Raw genomic sequence first — 22,882 nt, forward strand, 5'->3', positions numbered from 1 at the left:
GCTCAATTAGCCCCAGTGCTTAAAGGAGGGTCTCCCTGCAGCTGGCGGTGGCGGCGGGCGTGGCGGGCTGGGGCAGAAGAGCTCTGGAGGCAAACCTGCAAGAATCCTAAACGGGAACCGGCCCCGGGATGAAAAGCACAGAGCGCGCCAGCCTGACCCAAACCCATGCTTCTTGAATAGCCAGCCTGAGAGGGGCTTGATGGGCTGTTCTCGGGAGAGGCAGTGCGGGGAGCCCACGGATGATGTGACCAGAAAAGGGAGTGCAGACGTTTCATGCAGAGAGTGACCGACATATGGAACGTGTTATCGGGAAGGGTTACAGGCTGGAGGAGCTCCTAGAGTTTTTCAGGGGTGGGATGGGGGAGGGGGAAGCCCTCAGAAACTCAAGGAGGTTTCTAAACAAAAGGAATTTGAGAAGGGTTGGAGAAATAATGAGAAATGCAAACTTGACCCAGAGTTTCTCTATCTCTTGGGCTTCTCCCCTGCCTGTCCTTACATGTTTCCAATTCACAGGGACCAGAGAAGGCCACCGGAGCCATGTGCCTTACTCCTTAAATGAGCAGAGCTGGTGGGTGTGTAGTGGGGCGCAGAGTTATGGAAGACCCCCGGGGCCACCCCTTGATTCTCTGTGTCCACGGGGGCCAGAAAGAGAGTGTCAGCCCAGAGCCTTGCCTTAGACCCCTGTCAGGGGGCACCCTGATAGCGGAATGATCTTAGGATGATTTGTTCTGATCACTTCACTCTGTGGAAGAGCAGACCAGTGCCTGGAAGGTGGGGAAAAAAGGCTTGTCCAAGGTCCCACAGTGACTACGTGGGAAGCTGGAGCAGGGGCGTCTTTGGAGTCCTCTTAACCCTTCGGTTTTCTCCCCTTCTTGGCTTCGCTCTCCCAACGTACTGTGCACGCGTGCACACACACACACGCACGCACACACACCACATTCACACACACTCACACACACCACACACTCACATGCAGACACACTCATAGATACCCACACAGACACGCACACTACACACTCACACACATTCCCACAAACACAGAGACACACACCAATGCACACACTTAAACAAGTAGTCACATAGTCAGATACACACATACATACCACACACTCACATGCAGACACATGGACATACGTACCACACACAGATTTTCACATAGACACGTAACCCCCCCACACACACACACACACTCATACACATTCACACACAGATGTCCACGCAGATGTGCGCACCACACACACACAGACATTCCCACAAGCACCCAAACACACAGCACACGTACACACTCACACCACAAGCACACACTCACACAAATATTCAGTCACACACATGCATACATACCACACACTCACATGCAGACACAGACATACACACCACACAGATATTCACAGACACATAGACACACACACAGTGTGCACATACACTTAACTCACACACAGATGTACACACCACACACTCACACAAACACACAAGTTTTCACATAGGCATGCACATGTAGGCACACTAAACACCCACACACAGATATTCACACATACACACTATACACTCAGAGCAGATGCACACACTCACACACGGACACACACACACACACTCACAGATACATACACCCAGGCATACACACACAGACATAACACAGATGTTCACACAGGCATGCGGACACATTCACACGCACACACACACACACGCACACACACACACACACACACACACACACGCATGTGCGCTTGCACGCTGCCTGGCCTGTTTCCCAACAGCACATGCTTTGATTGGAATTCCTCTTCTTCCCCACCTCTAAAGACCAAGGGCTGCTGGCATTGCCCCCACCTACTCTTGGAACAAAGTACAAGTGGCCTGAATGATTATGGCCTATTTTGTGGGCCTCCACACCATCGCCAGAAGCTCCTTTTGAAGCTGAGCTCTCCTGCCTTCGTGCTTTCCTGTAGTACCTGGTCCATGGCTACCTGCCCGCCATTTCCCTGGTGGGTGGGAAGAAAGTGTAAGCTGGTGCAGGATATCTGGGGGACAGTGGCAGGGTAGAGCAGTTTCTAACATGGATCTAAGTGCACACACCCTCTGGGGTTACAGTGGTGGTGGCTTTGGAGAGGACGTTCATTCCCACTTCTGTTTTTCCCTGGCCAGGAAAAAGGCCACCCATCTAGCGGCCTTTGACTCAGTCGAAAACTCCCATTCAGGAAAGCCTTGTCTACCTCTCTGTCTCTGTGTCCCTCCCTCCTTCTCTCTCTCCATTCCTCCCTCCTTCTCTTTCTCTGTCTTTCTCACACACACACACACACACACACACACAGAGGCACACATGTACGCACATGTGCTTGTGCACGCACGCACACACACATACACACACATACACCCTGAAGCCTCAAAGAGTAGAGGGTGGCTTTGCTCCCCTGCTTTGGCACTTTGCAGTCAGACCCTTCGGGATTTCAGCACCTGGGCTTGAGCATGCCTTCAGGTGATCGGTGGCTCCAAGGCTCCTGTTCACAATTCCACCTCAAGTCATCAGCAATATGCCAACAGTGGTCCTAGAGATTCATTTTAGATCCGTCCTCCAGGAGTTTACTCAGATGCTTCTGGGCAAATTTCATGAAATGTCATCATTGAAACTAACAAATGACACATTTAATCCTGTATAGTTTTTCTAGCTCTGGGTGTTTGCTTATTTTCGCTATGTAGCAAACCACCCCAAACTTAGTGGCATAAAATGCAGCCATTTTTTCATTTCTCGTGACTTTGTGGGTCAGGAATTTGGGGACTGCTGGGCTGGGTGATATTTCTGTGCCATGTGGCCTTAACAGAGGTCGCTTGGTGGTATTCATTTGGGTGATGGGTTGGTCTGGATTATTTAGGTCAGTTTTACTTGCAAGGCTAGTGCCCTGGCAGGGCCAGACAGAAGACCATCGAGGGGAGCCTCTCCAGCATGGTGGCCTTGCGACCTGCCAGATGACTCATGCAGTAGCTCAGGGCTCCAGGGACAGGTGGACGCTGCATGGCCTCTTACAGCCTTGGAAGTCATATAACATTACTTACGCTTTACTATATTGGTCAAGCAGCCACAGGCCACCCACATACGAGGGCACACAGATACCACCTCTAGATAGGAGTGTCAAAAATGGGCAGCTGTGTTTTAAACTAGCAACATACTTGTCTATGTTATCTGGCCCCAGTGTATTTTCCAGCTAGACCCTCTTTGTAGATTGAACCATTTTTGATACCTGATGTATCAAGAGAGCCTCTATTTGTGCTTAAACATCCCCTCTCAAGCTTCCAGGGTGGCTCCACTGTCTCCATCGTCCAGGGTTCTGTGACTGGCCTGCAGTCCTCTGACCTCCAGCTTTTCCTCTGAGAATGTGCAGCCACACTCAGTAGCATCCTGAGAAGCATAATGACAGACTCCAGAGAGGCTCTCCAGAAACAATGAAGTTTTCAAACATAATGGAGAGCATTGGTCTTAAGGACATTGAGGAACAGGGACACCAAAGGGATGGAAAAGCCATCAGCATGGAGGTGAGGTCATGCAGAGTAATGACAGGATCACACATGGGAAGGAAAATGCACAAAATCCTAAAGCCCTTGAGGAATGTGGATATCACATGGAGGATGGTGTTGATGCTACCCAGATATTTGTAAAAGGAAGAAGAAGGGAAAGATTCTGCTTCCATGGGCTACCTCATTGGCTAGGTCAGGCTATGAGCACCTCAGAGGACCCACATTGTATTGTTAAAGGTGCCATGCTGGTCAGGCTCACACGGGACCCCTCTGCCCCCTCAAGGATGCCCTGCTATCAGTGAGCCTTGTGGACAGGACCCCTCCTTGTGTTCTTAAATATATTGTCCTGTGCTGGTTCCTGATGAGCAACACATGGCTGGTCCTCTGGAGAGCTGGGTTCTTTTTTTTCCTTTTTAAACTTTATTTTTTTAAGTTTTTTTTAAAATTGATTTTGAGAGAAAGAGAGAGGGAATGGGGGAGGGGCAGACAGAGATGGGGAGACAGAGGATTCCAAGCAGGCTGTGCACTGTCAGCGTAGAACTCAAACCCACGAACCGTGAGATCATGACCCTAGCTGAAACCAAGAGTCAGATGCTTAACTGACTGAGCCACCCAGGTGCCCCATGGAGAGCTGGGTTCTATTTCTGGCTCTTCCACTAATTTTGTTGTTCCGTTTGGGACAGATCACTTTCCTGCCATAATCTTCCCATGCTATGAGAATCCTAGTGGATTAGGATGCTGGTGCTGGCTCCATAGAATGGGGAGGACCAGAAAATGAGACCAGTAATGAGGCTCAGGGCTGGCAGAGGATAATAGAAGAATGGAGGACTCTAGCTCAAAAGAAGCTTTAAAACCCTTTAGTTTGATAATTCTTCACCTAGGGTCTGTGGACCTCTGGGTTAGACTTCAGGGAGTCTGAAATGCCTTGAAAGTTTTCTGAAAAGTTGTTCTTTTATGTGAACATGTTTTTCAGGGGAAAGATGCTTTAGCTTTTAGCACATTCTAAAAAGGGTCAATGATCCAAAAATGGTTAAGAACCACTGCTTCAGTCTACCAGCATTATGTTATGTGATTCTTAACCGGGAGGGATACAGCCTCCCCAGATGGTATTCAGAAAGTGTGAGTACATTTTTTCAGTTGTCACCATGACTGGGGGACATGATTGGTATTTAGTAGATGGGGACCAGAGCTTCATGTGTGGGGGACAAGACTGAATAATGAATAACTATCCTGCCCAAATACCAGCAGCACCCTGTGGAGAAATATCATCAGGAATTCAGACCCAAAGATGAGCAATGATTCTCCTGTTGCCACAAAGCTCATGAGTGGCAGAGTGGGTTTTATTCATGAATCAGAGCAGGAAATGTGCCAGGAGTCCACATTATTTTATTTTTGCTTGCCAACCACAAATATACTACAAAGAAAACCATAGAATCGGAATCTGTCTCACCTTCGAAAATCCAGCAATTTTCCAAAGAAATCCCTGGGTTCTTGGTCTTCTTTACCATCAAATAAGGAAGGAGGGAAGAAGTGTTTTACATATTGGGAAGCCAGGGAGTGTATAAATGAGCCCGTTAGCCACACATGCCATAGATATATTTTTCAGCCACTGTGAATTGGTGACACCAGGCTTAGACTGTGAAATGTACTCTTTACATTCCGGAGGCCCTGTCCTGGATGTCCCTTTCTCTAAAAAGGAAAGGAATATTAATATATCAGTGTGGCACTCACTGCCTGGTTCACTGCAAGCAAGTGGCAGGTGCCTTAGACTCTCTGGAATGAATTGGGAGGCATTATGCGGTACTGGCTACAAGTAAGGCCCATGGGGTCACACCGACAGGGGTTTGCATCCTGGCTCAGCCTCTCAGTTGATATGTGATCCCAGACAAAATGACTTAATCCTTCTGAGCCTCAGTTTCCTCAACTGAAAAGTGGGGATAATAATCGTCTCTGTGAGGATTAATTGAGATAATCCATGTAAAGTGTCCCACAAAGTCCCTAGCATATGGCGCGGCTCAGTAATGCTAGCTGTTATTACAAGCGATTATTACGACTGTGTCTGTGATCAAAGACAGCTTCGGGTGCAGAGTGTTGGTGCCAAAATTGCTTTCAGAGGACAAGCTCTGGGTTGGTTTTCAGTCTTGCCCAGCTGCCCAGAAAGAGAGTCAGTAGACTGTTTGGGATTGGAGTTGTAATGTTTACAAAGTGCCTACCGCACACTCCAGCTTTGGTGGAAGATTGATTTTCTTACTGTGTGCACATCCCATAGCCTTTCACGAGGGGGCAAGCAGAGGTCCAGGAAATCACATAGACGTCTCTCCTGCCTCGGTTTCCTGGTCTGCCAGGGTGTTCAGGTGAATGATGGCAGCCAGGGTGAGCAGAGGGAAGAGGTGCCCAGAAAGTAGGCAGAAGCCGTGGCACTCAGTCTTCAGCCATGAGTTTCCTGGAGAGGGGATCCAGACCAAAGATGGCCACGGACTATTTGCCAATCCCTTATTCTCATGAAAGGAGGTTGGCCGTGGGGCCAGCAGAGAGGCTGAGGGGGAGACATAGGCTATATTTGACACGAGCCCTATTGCCAAGCCTGGAGGAGAAAGGCTGCCATCTGACCACACTGCAGCCAAGTCCTCATGGGGCCAAACCATTATGGTTTGGGTTGATCCCGGTCTTGTTGCCGCTGCCCTGGTTGATGCACAAAGGTTTGGGTATTGCCAAGTCAGCTGCGGTCTTGGTTTGGAAGAGGCATCCGGAGTGTGAATGGAAGTTGTGCTTTGGGATTTCCCTTAGCTTCCAGCACTCAAGATGAAGCCAACTTCTTTTTCTGCCATTTTGAGACTCATTCTTGGCCAGGTGGACAAGATAAGTAATTTATCATCATCATTGTCATCATCTATTTTCATTATTAAAGATCACTCAGCAGTCCCTACCTTGTAATAATATTACCTTTCAGCTGTATAGCACTTTGCAGGTAATGCAGATGCTTGACACATCAACCCAATTCAAACACAAGGCATAAATCTAAAACAAAAAGTTGACTTGGACCATTATTCTCTGATGCTGAGAGTTTAATGCCAGCTGTACCCCCAACTGTCTGTATAACTGAAGCAACCTTCTCTTGCATGTTTTTACACTTGGAAAATGGAGTTTCCCCAGATGCAGAAAGCAAAACCAAAATGTCTTAGAATATTAAATGATACAGTCATTTAGAAATAGCCTGGCTGTACCCCATCCTCATCTTGAGGGGGCTGCAGCATGCCCCCCACACACATGAGCCCATATATGCACACTTTTATGTACACTGGTGGGGGATTGTTAGTGTCCAGAACAAAGAAAACTAAATTTGTAAACACATGCCATTATAACTAGTAGCTGGATTGACTCAGATTTTCTCTGCAGATCCTTCCTTGTCCACCCTTTGGCCATGAAATGAGAGTCTGTCGTATGCAAAGGATAAAGAAAATCTGGATTTCCTGGGGCTTGTGTTGGCATACCAGGCTTCTTTCAGATCTCTTTGCCAAGATGGGGGCCATGCCAGAGGGTTCCTTGGCCTGGGGAATAACTGTACTACCTTGCTCTTGGAGCTGCTGATGCACATTGTTTTGACATGTGCCATACCTTCCGTCTTTCACTGCCTTGGGGCCACAGGAGAGGGTATGCTTTGAATAACGTAAAATTCCTCTTCCAACAGCTGTGCAAAAGCAAACTCACAGCTTTCAACTTCCATCTCAGGGCATTGAGCTTGGGTTTTGAATATGGGCTCCTTGTCAGTTCAAGAGTCTCTCTTCCTCATTTACTGGCCTCCAAGAGGGACCAGTGTCAGAGATTCCTTTCCGAGGGAGGTGAGTAGACTTTTGAAGTTCTCTATTTGTTTTGTTTCATCCTGGGATGTGCCTTCCCTGATGACTGTGTGCCTTGTTGCCCCTGGGGAGCCAGCATCTCCTGAAAGTTGAGGACCTTGTCCTGTCCCAGATCTCGGGGCAAGTGTTGTCCAAGTCAGGCAAGTTCAGAACCCTGAGTTTAAGTAAGTTCTAACAAGAGGAACAAGAGAGCAATCCAAATCCCTCCCCCTGCTCTCACCTGTTCTGACTGTGTAGGTGTGGGTCTGCCTAGGGACTGGGCCTCTCGAAGCAAGGAGAGGTGCGTCTTCCTTCCTTGGGTCCCTGATCACTTCTGGTTTGGGGGAAGCCAGAGCATGCTCATCAGCACCTTTTGTGAACAGCCATCCACTTGCTCTCTGATCTTGGCTCCATTTCTTGCCCTCTCTAAGGCTCAATTTATGTATTCTTTATGCTTCATGAGACAGGGAACGGAAGAGTTGCTGCCACTGCAGAGGCGAGCTCAGAATGTATGAGGCGAGATTTAGAAAAGAACATAGGGCTATAGGAGAAGACGGTGCTGTGGAAACCCACACAGCCCTGGTCATGTGAGTTCATTTCTCATTTGCTCCTTGTAGCCATTCCAAGTCACTCCTTCCCTTCATCCCTTTACAAACATTTCCCTCCCTTGTTGGTTTTGGATTCATCTTGCCCCCAGTGAGTTAACCTACGTGTTTCCAGTTTGAATCTCATCATGCTATTTCCAGGTTGCCAACCCCCATGAGTGCTGGGGAATAATTGGTCTGTCCTCACCGCTGTTTGCAGCACCTTCCCTTTGAGCGTCATCTGTGCATTTTAATTAATCTGCCACTTTTTCCTCTCTCCTGCTTCCGGATCATTAATAAAGAGATTAACCAAAACCAGACCAATCCCCAGCAGAGGCTCCACCAGGATCTCTCTCTCTCTCTCTCTCTCTCCCTCTCTCCCTCTCCCTCTTCCTTTCTCCCTCTCTCCCTCTCTCTCTCTCTTTCTTGCTCTCTCTTCCAGCAACAAGCCTTGTCATGGGTCAGAACATCTTCATGTGGCCCCACTGACTAATTTTCAGGCCCCAGGACCTGGGTTCAGAACAAAGCCAATTTGAATTAATTTTTTAATTAAGATATGGGGAGCAAGCTTTGCCAGTCTTTTATATGGCCTTAGTTTAATATTTCCACCACATTCCTTTCCCTTTTGTCATTCTACTTTAAATCTATCGCTTTCCCACCTCTCCCCCTTTCCAGTCCCTGAACAAGATATTAGGGTTATCTGGCAGGATGGAGTCTTTTGAGCCCTTAGTTTTAGTCAGAGACCATGTCATAGCTTCAGAAATTCTCCAAAGAATTAAACCCTTTTGGATACAGCTGGACAGTGTCCTTGTTAACCCAGCCAGAGAAATGCATTTGCCTCCAGAGGATGTGGCTGTACCAGAAATAATGAAATCTCTTGAATTTGCATATTAAAAACTTGGCAAATTAAAAAGTGCCTCCACATTTGATCTCATGCCTCCTCCTTGAGAACAGCTAGAACATAGCCTCTATGCCTTGTTTGTAAGTCATCCTGGTTTCCAGTGCTGGCACCAAAGCCAGGACTTGAGATGGTATGTTTGGTGCCCTGTCCACTACAGCACACGGCCTCTGCAGAGACGGGTGCCCCTCAGAGGGACTGACCTTGGAGGACATCAGGCCCCAGCAGGACAGAGTTTGCTTACTTTCATGGTGAACACTTTCATAGCGAATATGGGGAGGAAGAAATAGGAACAGTGTCCTCAAACACCTGGAAACTCTGCCCAGCCGTGGACCTTGAACTTCCTCTGGAAATAAACTCTCTGGAATGTTTGAGGCCAGGGACGGACGGACCACATGGCATAATCTTTGAGAGCATCGATTCCAGAGCCAGACTGTGATCAAATCCTGGCTCTGCCGCTTATTAGCTGGTTACTCACCGTCTTGTGCCTCAATCTCCCCCATTTGAAATGGGGAACGTTCGTCCATACCTCAGAGGAGCTGTTACTGAGATTAAAGATTTAATGTATGTCGGCCCCTGGCACGTAGCATTTTTGTTCCTGATGCTCCCATTCCATCCAGGCTAACAATGTACTCCACACGTGTGCAGCAAGCAAGGTCTCTAGGTGCTGGCTCAGGGGGAGGCACAGGTGCTGGGAAGCTAGTCCTGGAGTGGGAAATTGGAGATCAAAAGAGAGCGCCCCCAGGTGTTTGTGTGTGACAGACATGAGTGGCTGTGGGCTCAGGTCCTGTCCCACCCTGGCTCTCTACCCAGCTCTCTTTTCCATTTGTGCTGCTTTGCCCAAAAACCCTCTGTGTGTGTTGTAAACTGAGCCAGAAAGGAGGAATCAGAAATTGCTCTCTTTTGAGTATTTTGAGGGATGGTGAAACCTTGTAGGAATGTTGCTCCGGGGACTGAGAAAACACCATATGTGGGAAAGCATTTCTAAGTGAGGAAAATAGCATCTGCTAGTTGGTCAGGATCTTGGAAAACTCTGAGCAGGGGAAATGGGCACTGGGGAGAGTGTAGGAAGGGGGTTTTACTGAGGTCTTTAACAGGTCTTTTTCCAATTATAGCCAAGAAGAGCCTGGGGACCATGGCCTACTTCAGAGCCAGGCCTTGTATTTTCTTTGGGAAAAGAAGGCCGAGTTGAGTGGCTTCCAGACCAGGCTTGGCAGAAGCCCATACAGGATCTCAGGCCACTGAGCAGTGTGTTGGGCAGGTCTTGATCATGGTAGGCATTCATTCACTAAGGAGACATGGGGACTCTGCAGTGGTCCAGCCCTGTGCTAGGCAGCAGGCATGTGTACATGAAGGGGACATGGGCCCTTCACCAAGAGGAACATACAGATGATGATAACACACTAGGATACTTGGATACTTGACCGAAAGAGAAGGAGCATAGAGATCCTTCTAAATTGAAAAATTCACTGACGTGCCATGCCTGGGTCAAGCTGGCGCTGCCTTCCTTTTCTTACTCCCCACTCCAGAGAACTCGTCTTCTGGGGAAAGCCCACCCCAGAAGATGGGGTGGAAAATGCAGGCTCTGGTGACCAGAAGGAGCCAGAGCTCAGATTCAGGCCCTTCTTGCCCCTGGCTTATTCAGAAACACCACTTCCCAGCCTCCCATACCTGTTTGCTTTTGTGATTTTCCTATTCTCTGTGCTTCCAGCTCACAATAATCTTTTCTTCTCCCACAACGAGTGTGGCTGGTCTGAGATCCAAGCACTTGCTAGTGGTGGCATTTGGGAGAGAGCTCTGTGTTGGTGCAAATTGCTGTGGGTTGTCTGTGGAAAAGGAATTCCTGACTCCAGCTGCTCGGTACCTTGTATGTGTGCCTCGAGGACAGGCATTCAGCGACTCTGCTGCCACAGATAATGCAAGTTCATGTCCCAATAACATTTCCAGTGTACCGCAACATGCCAGATACTGTGCTCAGTGCTTTCATACAGATTTCATTATGTACCTCTCACAATAATGTTGATTATGCATGAGCCACATGATCTTTATTGAGCTTAGGAACCAGGTGTCCTCTGTCACTCTTTACTGTTAACTGAGGCGTCGAACCTTAGAAGACGCCCTCCACCCCACGCCACGCCTCAGTTTCCTTCAAACATCTGTGTTTTAGAGAGTTCTATTAGCACCATTCTTAGACTTGCCCTCTACAGAAAATCTACAAGCAGATTATCAAGGTGGAGGCCACAGGCACCCTGCTGGGTTTTTTAAATCTTTTTTTAATGTTTATTTTTTGAGAGGGAGAGAGAGACAGAGCATGAGCAGGGGAGGGACAGAGAGAGAGGGAGACACAGAATCTGAAGCAGGCTCCAGACACAGGCTGGAGCACAGGCTGACAGCACAGAGCTTGACATGGGGCTTGAACTCATGGACCATGAGATCATGACCTGAGCCGAAGTCGGATGCTTGACTGACTGAGCCACCAGGTGCCCCACCCTGCTGGGTTTTTAATGCAGCCTTGCAAATGCCTTAGAAACACTGACCAGCCTGCAGATGATTTCCGCCCACTGCATATTCCCAGGTATCATCATAAGGTTTTGGATTTGATGGTAAGAAACAGTGGAGCTCCAGAAAGAGGTAGGACTGATGCTAAGAGGCATTTGGAAGCTTTGTTATATTAGCACTTTTTTTTTTTTTGGTCTCACCCCCACCCCCACCCATGATGGCCTGATTTTTCTGTGCTGAGTTTCTGTGCTTGGGACTTGAGAGAGAGCCAGAGTTGTCTAAAAGAGTCAGGAGACCTGTGTTCTAACCCCCTCCCCCCATGCCCTGGGCTCCCAGAGGCAATGCCAAACAAGGTAGGGGTGGTAGGAGCAGGTCCACCCAGGTACAGCAGTGAATATTGTCAGGAGAGAACCTAAAAATAGTAATAAGATCAACTAAAAGTCGGTCTGCTTTTTATGGTCAGCATGCTTTGGTGATTTTTAGCCATATCAGTGATAAAATATTCCTTCCTGGTGATCCTGACTTCTCCCATTGCCCCCATTTAATTCCCACTTTCCTTGGTTGTCACTGCCCAGGGAAGGAAAACAGGTAGTCATGAGGGCCTTTTCACTCTGCACAACCCCAGGCTCTCCCAGCCAGATTGCAGCTGACGTTATAGCCCTCGTCCACAGCTCTGAACAGGACACCCTCCCATGCAGTCCTTGGTGGACTGGGCTCTGCCCGTCCCTCCTGACCAAAAATGGATGGCTACTCTTACCTTCAAACAATCTCTGCAGCCAGGGCTGGCTTCTTGGGTGTGCAGCAAGTGCCATAGCACAAGGTCCTGCACTCAAGAAGGGGATCCCACACTCACGCTTTAATGCTCTATGGTTACCATTTTGAAGTTCTTAAGAATTTTATCTTCAAATCTGTGTTTTATATGTGAAGTCTGGTGGGACCATGGAGCACACACCTGAGGGCTGGGAGGGTTTGCTCACATACAGTCACACCTCCTGCCACCATTATTTTCACACAAGGCTTTGCAACTTAGGTAGCTGTCCTGACTTCAGCCACCCTCACTTCCGTTCCTGGCTCACTGCACCCAGACCTCCACCTCGTATTCACCATGGAGAGGTTGCAGGGGAGAGGCACAGACAGGAAAGGGCTCCTGGCCTTGGAAAAGAGGGGATCTTGTGAGGAAAGCATGGAGTGCCCTGAGGCCTGTGATACCTTGTACCACAGGCAATTGGAAAACACACTGAGAGATTGCAAAGAAAGTGGTGGTTACTACTTTGGGGTGGGGGAGGGAGGGTTGTGGAGAAGTTAGCTTTCCAACTGGGCACTGAAGAATGAGAATAACTTCAACAGGAAAGGTGATGAATGTGTGCCAGGGGAGAGGAACGACACGTGCACACGGCTCCTAAAGCTTGTCCTGGCAGCTTTTGGAAGAGCAAACAAGGCTGGGTCCTGGGAGTGTGAGCTTAGCTGTAATCTGACCAAAAGGGCCACCTGGCCAGAAGTGCAGGGGATCCCTCTACCCTGTGCATTTCTCTTCCTCTTTCAACTGCAATTAAGTTTTCCTCATCTATAAAATGCAGGACTTGGATTAAATGCTTGCTTTATATCTCTCTTCTACTCCTACAAGCTTTTGTTTCCGTGTTCAAGCACCATAAAGATTCTTCCTTTTGTATCTCAAGGCCATCCACTGGCACCATCCACTTTGCTTCCTGTCCGTTCCCCCTTGTAAATTACCTTGCTAATCTACACATCTACTCTCCATGTCCCTAGGATCTCTCTCACTGACCCTACTTGATCTATTTCCCCACGAGCAGGTATCCTATGTATTCTTAGCTTACAGTGGCTGGGCCTTGAGAGGATTTCATAAATTGTTTTTTGATAGACTCTTAGTCCCCAATTATTTTATTGCAGCTGTATTCCATTTTTGGGGCGGGGAATGAACGTGCAATTCTAGCTACACGTATGCCATTCATTTTGGGCTCAAGTTTCAGTTTGTCAAGCCTGCAGTATTGAAGGAAATGTCAGTGATACGCAGAGTGGGAGGGAGAGCAGTTATCCTGTGGGAACCACTTTCCTAGGATAATACAATTCCTGGGACAGTCTCTAGGGGTGGGCAGCAAAGCTAGAATCCTTCTTTTGGCTTTGACCTTGAAGGAGTCATTTGTCCCACAAGAGTGGTTCCCATGGAAAGAAGATGGTCCCCTTATCAAAGAGGTGGGCCAAGGGCCAGGAGGAGGAAGTTGGAGCGAAGTGCTTGCAGCGTTGTTGGCCTTTGGGAACGAGAGAGCAGTGCTTCAGACAAGACGGGAAAGAGGCTGCGTCTGGAAGTCCCGGGAGCTAGTTAGCGTGGGCAAGCTCGGGCATGGGTACTTGGTAAGCAGGGCTGCTTCTGTTTCTTGTGCCGCTCTTGTTTATTTCCCTTCTATTTTCCCCCTGGATTTAGTAAAGTCTTTTTGCAAATACCAAAGGTGAACTGAGGGAAGGCTTTTTATTTTCCATGCTTAGAGCCTTAAAGGGGAAACTGAGAAGCCCTGGAGGCCAGTGAGTTGGTAGTGATGGTAACTAAGGGATGGAAACCTCAAGGCAGTGGTGTGGATCACAGAGTACAGGTGGAGATCACTCCTGTAGCCAGCCCTCCCCACCTGAAGCGCCTCCTTGCAGCACCGACCTTCGGAAAAGCTGGGCTTTGCTCTAGTGAGAGAGAACCAGCCAGAAAGGTATCTTGAGGCCAGCCCTATAATTCTGTAAGGACCTGACAGAAACCACGTCTAGAGGTTCTGCTGTGGCAACGGAAGGCAAGTGTGGATGGGTTAAAATGCCACTTCAACAAGGAGATAGCAAAATTAAGACACAGCCACCAAAGGAAACATTTTGTACTAGAAACTTAAAAGGCCAAACAAACAAAAGTGAATCCACAGGGAATCTTGCTGTTCAGGGCAAGTCCACCCCATTAACTTGAGCTGGTTGTTGCTCTGTCTCCATCTCCTACAAGCAGCGCTCTGGCAGGGCCTCCCCTTTGTGAAGGGTTTGCAGGGAGGGGGGTTCTCTGTGAAGCAGTTGGGCACCCTGGTGAAGCATGTCCACTGGAGAGCTTGGCTAGGCCTTCTCACAGAGTGGGGAGCAGCCCACAAGTTCATTACAAGGTCAAGAGAACAGGTCCACCAGACATGGCCTGGCGAGGGAGGAGCCCATCTCTGAGGCTACATCATGCAGGCAGCCGACCTGACCCCATCCTCAGGTATTTCTTTGAGAGACCCAGAAGCTTCATCAGGTGTGGGGGAGGGTGGTAGAGCTCTGTTCCTTGAGACAATTGCAAGTCTGCTCCTGTTGCTAAAAGAATGTAAACACACCTTTATAATTTTTAGATTCAGTTTCTTCATAATTTGCCAAGGTACATTGGACTCTGGTCTTTTCAGGCTCAAGTGATACTTAAAAAAATTTTTTAATGTTTATTTATTATTTTGAGAGAGAGAGAGAGACAGAACGTGAATGGGGGAGAGGCAGAGAGAGAGAGAGACATAGAATCCAAAGTAGGCTTCAGGCTCCGAGCTGTCAGCACAGAGCCCGATGCGGGGCTCGAACCCACGAATGGTGAGATTATGACCTGAGCTGAAGTCAGACACTCAACCAACTGAGCCACCCAGGCACCCCTCAAGTGATGTTTAAAGAAGTAGCAGGACATCGTCCACACAGAAGAGACGGCTGCAGATAGAGCACACATCAAACGCAGATGCCGTGGGGGATTTCTGAGAGCAGAGACAGAAGTCCAAAGTGCTCACCTCATCGTCCCTCTGCCTTTGAGGCTCCTAGGAACATGGGTCCTGGGGAGAGCCCTGACTCTTGTGTACTGTAGATCTCGCCACTCATGTATTTGGTTTAAAAAAAGTTATTTTGCCCTCTCTGTCTCTCACCTGCACAAGACACACACACACACACACACACACACACACACTTCTTTCCCTATCACACAGCCACAATGCTGGAGGGAAGATTTGAGAGGTCTAAGAGAAAAAGGTACTTTAAAGATTCAGAGGACTCCTATTGAGACGGTATTTCCCAAGGAGAGAAATTGACAGCCCTGGTCCCTGACATCAGAGAGGACTCTGGAAGGTGACACCCTGCTCTTGCTTGCTCTCTCACAGGGTTACTCAACCCAGAATGACATGGATTCAGCTGCCACAGCCTGCTACTAACACCTGCGTTTCCTTTTCAGATCTTACAGGTGAACAAGGTGATGTCCATCTTGTTTTATGTGATATTTCTCGCGTATCTCCGTGGCATCCAAGGTAACAACATGGATCAAAGGAGTTTGCCTGAAGACTCGCTAAATTCCCTGATTATTAAGCTGATCCAGGCAGATATTTTGAAAAACAAGCTCTCCAAGCAGATGGTGGACGTTAAGGAAAACTACCAGAGCACCCTGCCTAAAGCAGAAGCCCCCCGAAAGCCGGAGCAGGGAGAGCCCACCAAGTCGGAGTTCCAGCCAGTGACTGCAATGGACACAGAACTCCTGCGGCAACAGAGACGCTACAGCTCGCCCCGGGTCCTGCTGAGTGACAGCACCCCCTTGGAGCCCCCTCCCTTGTATCTCATGGAGGATTACGTGGGCAACCCCGTGGCGGCCAACAGAACGTCGCGGAGGAAGAGGTACGCGGAGCACAAGAGTCACCGAGGTGAGTACTCGGTATGCGACAGCGAGAGCCTGTGGGTAACCGACAAGTCCTCGGCCATCGACATTCGGGGACACCAGGTCACGGTGCTGGGGGAGATCAAAACCGGCAACTCTCCCGTCAAACAATATTTTTATGAGACGAGATGTAAAGAAGCCAGGCCTGTCAAAAACGGTTGCAGGGGGATTGACGATAAACACTGGAACTCTCAGTGCAAAACGTCCCAAACCTACGTCCGCGCACTGACGTCAGAAAACAATAAACTTGTAGGCTGGCGATGGATACGGATAGACACCTCCTGTGTGTGTGCCTTGTCGAGAAAAATTGGAAGAACATAAATTGGCATCTCTCCCCATATATAAATTATTACTTTAAATTATATGATATGCATGTAGCATATAAATGTTTATATTGTTTTTATATATTATAAGTTGACCTTTATTTATTAAACTTCAGCAACCCTACAGTATATAAGCTTTTTTCTCAATAAAATCAGTGTGCTTGCCTTCCCTCAGGCCTCTGCCATCTGTTAAACCTTTTTTTGTGACCCGGCTCTCAGGAGCCGTTCTGCCGCTCTGTAAAATCTGTGTACACCAGTATTCTGCATTCAGTATTGTCAAGGCCATGACTGTCGTTTTAGTAAACTTGTTAAAATCAGATGCTGTCAGAGTTGTGTGTAGACACAGTGATGTCCCCCCTTCTGGTATACTTCATGTTTGATTAGTTCATTAAATGCACTGTTACCACGTCCGTTGAAATGATACCCAGTAGCTTTGAGCTCCACACTTAATTCTGGCCAGCAAGTTCACCATCAAGGACTTGCTCTCTCCTTTCTCTGCTGTCACTTTTGCCAATTAAAATCATGATCTGCTCCAAAATTACGGCCACGGAACAATAATAACAAACCTGGCAATTTTAGTTTTGGAAGTTTCTTTTCAGCACATTTGTTGTTTTGGGGTTTGGGGTTAAGGGTTGGATTCTTTTTTGGTTTTTGGCTTTGCCTTTTGTTTTGCTTTCTGTAAGTGGTTTTCATCCTTTTAGGCATATAGGAAAAATTGTTTTAACTGTTTGTAACAGAACAATTGTACGGTTACCCAAAAGCAAGCTGAAGTGGATCATGGATAATCTACACACGGCAGCAAACTTCCTTCCTCATCAGAGATCCTCTGAGCACATGGCCTCCCCACTCCTATCGGGGCCCCTCCCAGAGCTGCATGAGGAATTAGAAGATGGTTGCACTTTGGAGTCAGACCTGGGTTCAAATCCTAGGTCCTCACTTCCTTGTGACTGGGAGCAAGGCTTTGAAGCCTCTTGGAGCCTCTGTTTCCTAGGGTCAGAAGGTCCCCACATAGGGATTCTTGCCAACTCATGGGGCTATCATGAAGAGTCAGCTAAATAACCACTATAGACTAGATTTCCTAGCATAGGGTAGGCATTCAACATAGTTCCATCTTTCTTCCCTTCCTCTTCTTTCTTAGCTCTTGTATCCCTCTGTAACATTTTTTGGTGGATTCATCATTCTGAGATGGAAGGAAGGTGCTACTGAGTCCCAAAGAGATTGCCATGGTGATAGCCACACCAGTTTGCAAAGGCAAGCCTAAGGAGTTCCCCCAGGTGGTTCTCCCAAGCCCTTCCCCACTGGGAAGCAGACCTTCCCCCTGGTGCTAGAGCCCAAGGACTCTCATCTCCCATCTTGTCTGAGGCACAAATACCCACTCTCCCACTCTGGAGCCCAGTCCTGTGCCTTTCCTGCATTCCCCTGCCTTCAGGGCCTGTGTGTACTCTGTCTAGAGCAGCCCAGGCCCCAAGATTTCTCTAACACATGCCTAATAAAATATATGTTCTTTATGTGGCATGAGCCTCTTGAAACAGATTCAACAAATTGCAGTGGCTTTGGTTAAGAGCATCATTATACTACACTTGATTCTGGATGCCTAAAATATGAAGGCAGGACATGAGGAATTTGCCTTGTGCCCACCTTCTGCTAAGCACTTGCAAACACTGCCACCCTTCATTGTCACAAGCCCTTTGAGGTAGGCATTACAACCTCAAGTTTACACATGAGGACACTGAGACTTGAGGGTTTAACTTGCCCACAGTCATTGAGCAGGCAGGTGGCAGAGTGAAGAGGTAAATCCAAGCTTGAATGAGGACACAGTCTTGTTTCCTCTTCTCTAAGCCTCCTTGGCCCCCGCCTTCTGTGCAACACTTTGCATTTCAGAATGAACATTAACAGCCCTAGGGAAAAGGAGAGCTTAGTTGCCTGCGTGGAAACCTTTTGTAGCTCCTGCTTCATGAAGAAGAACACAACCGACCAGCTGAGAGTAGTGGCTGTCTTATGATTGAGCCAAGCCCAGTTCTCAGGCTGGAACTAATGCTCCTTTTCTAGAACTGCTATTCCAAGTCGGTGTAGAGCCTGTCTAGAGGGCCTGGCCACCTGGGGAGACGGGCTTGGGTGACAGAGACCCCAGTCTGGGAAGGCACCATCCCTAAACAATAGATCCCTAGCGGAAGAAGTTTGCCTGCACGTTGAGAGCAAGTCTGAAGCAGTGTGCTTCTGGGCTAAGGGCAGCTCTGGCGAGAGTGAGCCTGAAGATAAGATGAAAACCTTCCAGAAAGGACTCCAGCCTTCAGCCCATTGGAACGGCTCTGCTTCCCCTGTGCTGGGTGGCAGAGTAATGAAGCATTACCTGGTTCCAGTAACTTTTTTTGGCACAAGAGGGCATTCAAGTGCTGCCAAAGTCAACATGTTGGGCTTGTGGGCCCAGGGTGGAGCCTTCCTCAGGGTTCCCAGGAGGCACGTCTCTATCCAGCGTCGATACTTGCCATTGAGATAGCTCCAAAGTTAAACTCATCGCTGTGATTGAGGAGACTTGGCGGGCTGGTGTCTGGCTCCAGGAAAACTCTACACTCACCTTCATCTTCCCTTATTGCCTGGTTTCCTATTGGAGCTTCATGACACAAGGAGGTGTGATTCAGTGTGACAAGCTTCACTGAATAGGAGGAAACAGGCTCTGGCTGAGCTTTGTTGCCAGCATCTACATGTCCATGGATAGCTCACCTGTCCTGATGGGGCCTTTCAGCATCATGAGATTCTCCTGCACAGAGAGCTGTGACCAGACTGGACACTCCTCACTTTCTTAATGATGGCAACAGTGAGAAGCTCTGTTGGCCATTGGTGGGGGCTTCTCTCTGCCCTCTCATAAGTCTACAGGCTGCCTCCATCTACAGGCTGTGTGAACTTGAGCATGTTGCTTAACCTCTCTGAACCGTTGTTTCTTGGTCTATAAAATGAGGATAGAGCCTACTTCATAAGATTGTTTCACAATGTAATCAAATCATCCAGTTCTTGGCTTGTAAGTCCCTCTGAGTGTTACTGATGATGACAATGATGATGATTAGCTATTGGGGGATTTGCAGGAGTCCTCATTCTGGAATTATGGTAGGAATTTCTAAACTTCACAGTGGAGGATTGACCCTGATTAAAGTATGTTAATCACCAACTCCCAGGAGGCAGTCTTCAGGGTAACATTTACCTAGTTCCCCTGGCCCACTCTTCCTAACTGGACTTGAATCCTCAGTTGACAAACCAAGAAAGGTATTCCTAACCCTCCTCAGTGGAACTACTAGCAACTATGTGCTTTTCCGATGTGCACGAGTGCGTATTTTGTTCCTTCTCGCAAATTCTTGAGATAGCCTTGTTCTTGCTACATCTCCTTTACACTTGTACCCAATGAGGGTTGGCATTTTTGAGGATTTCTTTGTTGTTCCCTTTCCCCTATATGTGTTCATGTGTGCTTTTTAGTTTATTTAGTCAATGTAAAAACGCTCCACTGCAGCTTGGAGGAACCATCTGCATTTATTTTATCACCTTTGAACATGTGTTCAGAAATGAAATCTGTGTAGTCAGTTTATGGCTACCTAGAGATTTGTTTGGCTTCACCAGGAAGACGCATCCCCCAGACTTCAAGCTCTGACGGCCCTGGGTGTGCAAATCCAATGCCAGGTCCTCGATTAAGCTTGGCTTTGCCTCCCAGAACTCCAGCTCTGCTCAACCCCAGGGAGGGTGCTCTGAAGCCTGGAGAATAGCCAATAGCCTACAGCAGTCCCTCCTTCCACTCTAACCCCACCCGTGCCTCCGCCCCCCGACACTGTCTTCAACCCTGGCCCAAGGTCCTTGAATGTGCTCGGGGTTCCACAAACCCAGGACAAGCCACAGCCACTGCAGGCTAGAATCAGAAAGGTCCCTCAACTGGGACCTTCTTCAGACTAACCCCCAAATCTAAGGAGACCCAGACTCCTTACACATACCTTCTCAAGTTACACCGGGTGAGTGGATGTCTCAAAAGGCACACATGTTCACAACAAGCTGCAATGCAGGCACCTCAGTGTTGACTGGAACCTCTGGGTCTTTGGTTCCAGATGGAGGCTGGCCCAGCTGAGAAGAGCAGAACCACCGAGCAGGTCAAAAGCACTCTGAGGGGCAGTGGATTTGTTTCCTTCAGTCCTGGCCTATATTTGGCTACAGTATACAGAAGGCCAATGAAACAAGCACAGACGTGCCTGTGGTGGGAGCCAGGGGTGCAGACAAGCAAGGAAGTAGAAGGCAAAGAGATAACAGAAGCCTTTTCTAGAAGCTGGCTATCACTGAGGAGTTTGGCAGAGTTGTTACAGAGTTCAGTGAATGACATTGCCTGTCAATAATAGAGGTCTCTGTGGCAAGAAAGCATAAAAGTTTACTGGGAAATTGTGAAATACAGCCTGAAGAGTTAGATGGTTTTTCACAAGGAGATGCATGGAGGTGGATGGGCGTGTGTGCATGCATGCATTTGTGTGTGTGTGTGTGTGTGTGTGTGTGTGTGTGTGTATGTGTAGCTGCTTTGATATCCTAACCACTGATGTATTGCATTTTTTTAAGGGAAGGTAATGCTGGAAAAGAATGCCCTGGAACACAAGTTTAACCTTTAGGAGACTGAGCTGGTAGCCAGCTGGGGAGCATATGGAAAATGAACATTCTTGGGGCTAGAAAACAGGCTGATCAGGGTTGAGGATTTACAGACAGAAAAGGCATCAGGCATCCTCCACCAGCCAAAACAGAAGGATCTGGAATCGTGGGCTTTCTGATTTGGTAGGAAAACATTGGAAGCTGGTACTGGGCTTAGTGGGTGGAAGATAAGGACCAAAGAATAAATAATAGTAATGGTGATCATTTACTGGCTGATCTTTCTGTGTAAGGCACCGTGTGCACCTGGGAGTTTTAACTCTTTTGTGCAGTTGAGAACACTGGTTAAAAAAAGTTATCACTTGCCCAAGGCTGAACAGCTAGTAAGGGAAAGTACCCAGATAGGCACCCCGGAGGTCTGTGTAGTTTGGAGGCACAAGGCTTTTAACTGAGTAACACAGTAATGGAGAAGATGCTGAGTGCTTCAGGGAACCCTGATGGCTCAATCGCAATGGGGTGGGGGGCGTGAGGAAGATGGCATGTGCTTGGCACACAGGGGAGATTGAAGGGCTAAAGTACAGCGGAGATCCCCAACAATCGCTCCACCTGAAGGAGCTGCCAGACTCCTGCAGCAGCTCTCAGCAGCAGAGAATTTCAGTAGATTGGGGAACATGAGTGGCCCTCCTACCCCACACTTTCCCTCCCCCATCCAGCCGCTTAACAATCAACTGTGCTAGGGAGAAGGTGGTTGCGGCTTCCCCGTGAAGTATAAAGATCAGCATTGCTGTATTATTTCTCTGGGGACAGGAATTTCAAATTTAGTTAGAAACTCTCATCCTCCCTTCCAAGGCAAAAGTCTTTTGTTCATTCAGTCTTTTTCTTTTTAATTTGTGGAATTTCTATGAGATGTCGTGCACCCTGTCCAACCATATGGACTCAGCACAAGAGATGTCATCCTTCCCAGAAGAGCAGTGAGTGGAAAGGATGGGACCTTAAGGCATAGCAGCGTTGACTGGCCTTTATCATTTCCACATCTTTTCCATAAGCACCTCCTCTAATTATCTGATAGAAATCCATTCCCTATGTTGAAAGCCACATCCACAGATACATCTCTAACTAAATTGTCAACAAAAAGGCTACAAGAGCCCAGAAAATCGGCAACTAAGTGTAGCTTGGGACCGTTGAGGAAGGCTTCACTGAGGAGGTGACCTCTGAGCTGGCTCTTAGGAATGAGTAGGAGTTTGACCAGGAATAATGAGAGGATATTCCAGACAGAAGAATAGCCTATAAAAGTATGTGATGGTGAAGGGGTCTGACCTACATAGAGAAAAGTAAATAACTTGGGGTAACAAGAATTTTCAGGACTATAGGAAGTTGGAAGGAGAAGCTGGGACCAAATAACTCAAAGCCATGTGTGAAAGGCTATGAAATTTGTATTTGATTACTTGGGTACCCCCAACTTTAGCCCCAGAATAATCACCAAGAGGTCTTCTTAGAACTGACTGCTAGGTCCTGTCACCTGACTTTCTGATTCCTTAGCTCTGGGGTGGAGCCTGAGAATTTGCATTTCTAACAAGTTTCCAGGTGATGGTGCTGCACACTTTGAGAATCACTGGTTTGCTAAGCAATGAGGAGTCAATAAGGGCTTTTTCAGCTTTTTTTTTTTTCAAGAAGATGATTTGGTGGCAATATAACTGACAGACTGGAGATAGGTTGATAGAGTGCTAGCTGGAAGATCAGCAAATAAATAACCCAGGCTAAGGAGAAGGCAGTAGGACTGGGGAGAAACATCAGGTTGGAGAAGCATTTTTGAAATGCCATCAGTAAGATTTGGTAACCTATGGATGTGGAAGATGAGAGAGGAAGGTGTTAAGGAAGATGACCACAATGTTCTCAAGGCATTGTGGTTCTAAATTCAAGAGGACAGCAAGATGTGTGGGTTTGATGGCAGG

At 47.9% G+C, this 22,882-nt stretch overlaps 1 protein-coding gene across 1 annotated transcript in view; it reads left to right on the forward strand.

Moving 5' to 3' along the window:
• Positions 1–17,070, forward strand: part of NTF3 (neurotrophin 3) — a 73,195-nt gene extending 56,125 nt beyond the window's left edge. The window contains exon 2 of the mRNA XM_049624948.1: positions 15,532–17,070. Coding sequence (XP_049480905.1) covers positions 15,532–16,326 — 795 coding nt within the window. The 3' untranslated portion in view covers positions 16,327–17,070. The remainder of the gene's footprint in view (positions 1–15,531) is intronic.
• Positions 17,071–22,882: the final 5,812 nt, after the last annotated feature.

The sequence above is a fragment of the Panthera uncia genome, chromosome B4 (assembly GCF_023721935.1).
Source record: "Panthera uncia isolate 11264 chromosome B4, Puncia_PCG_1.0, whole genome shotgun sequence".
In the NCBI taxonomy this organism is placed as follows: Eukaryota; Metazoa; Chordata; class Mammalia; order Carnivora; family Felidae; genus Panthera; species Panthera uncia.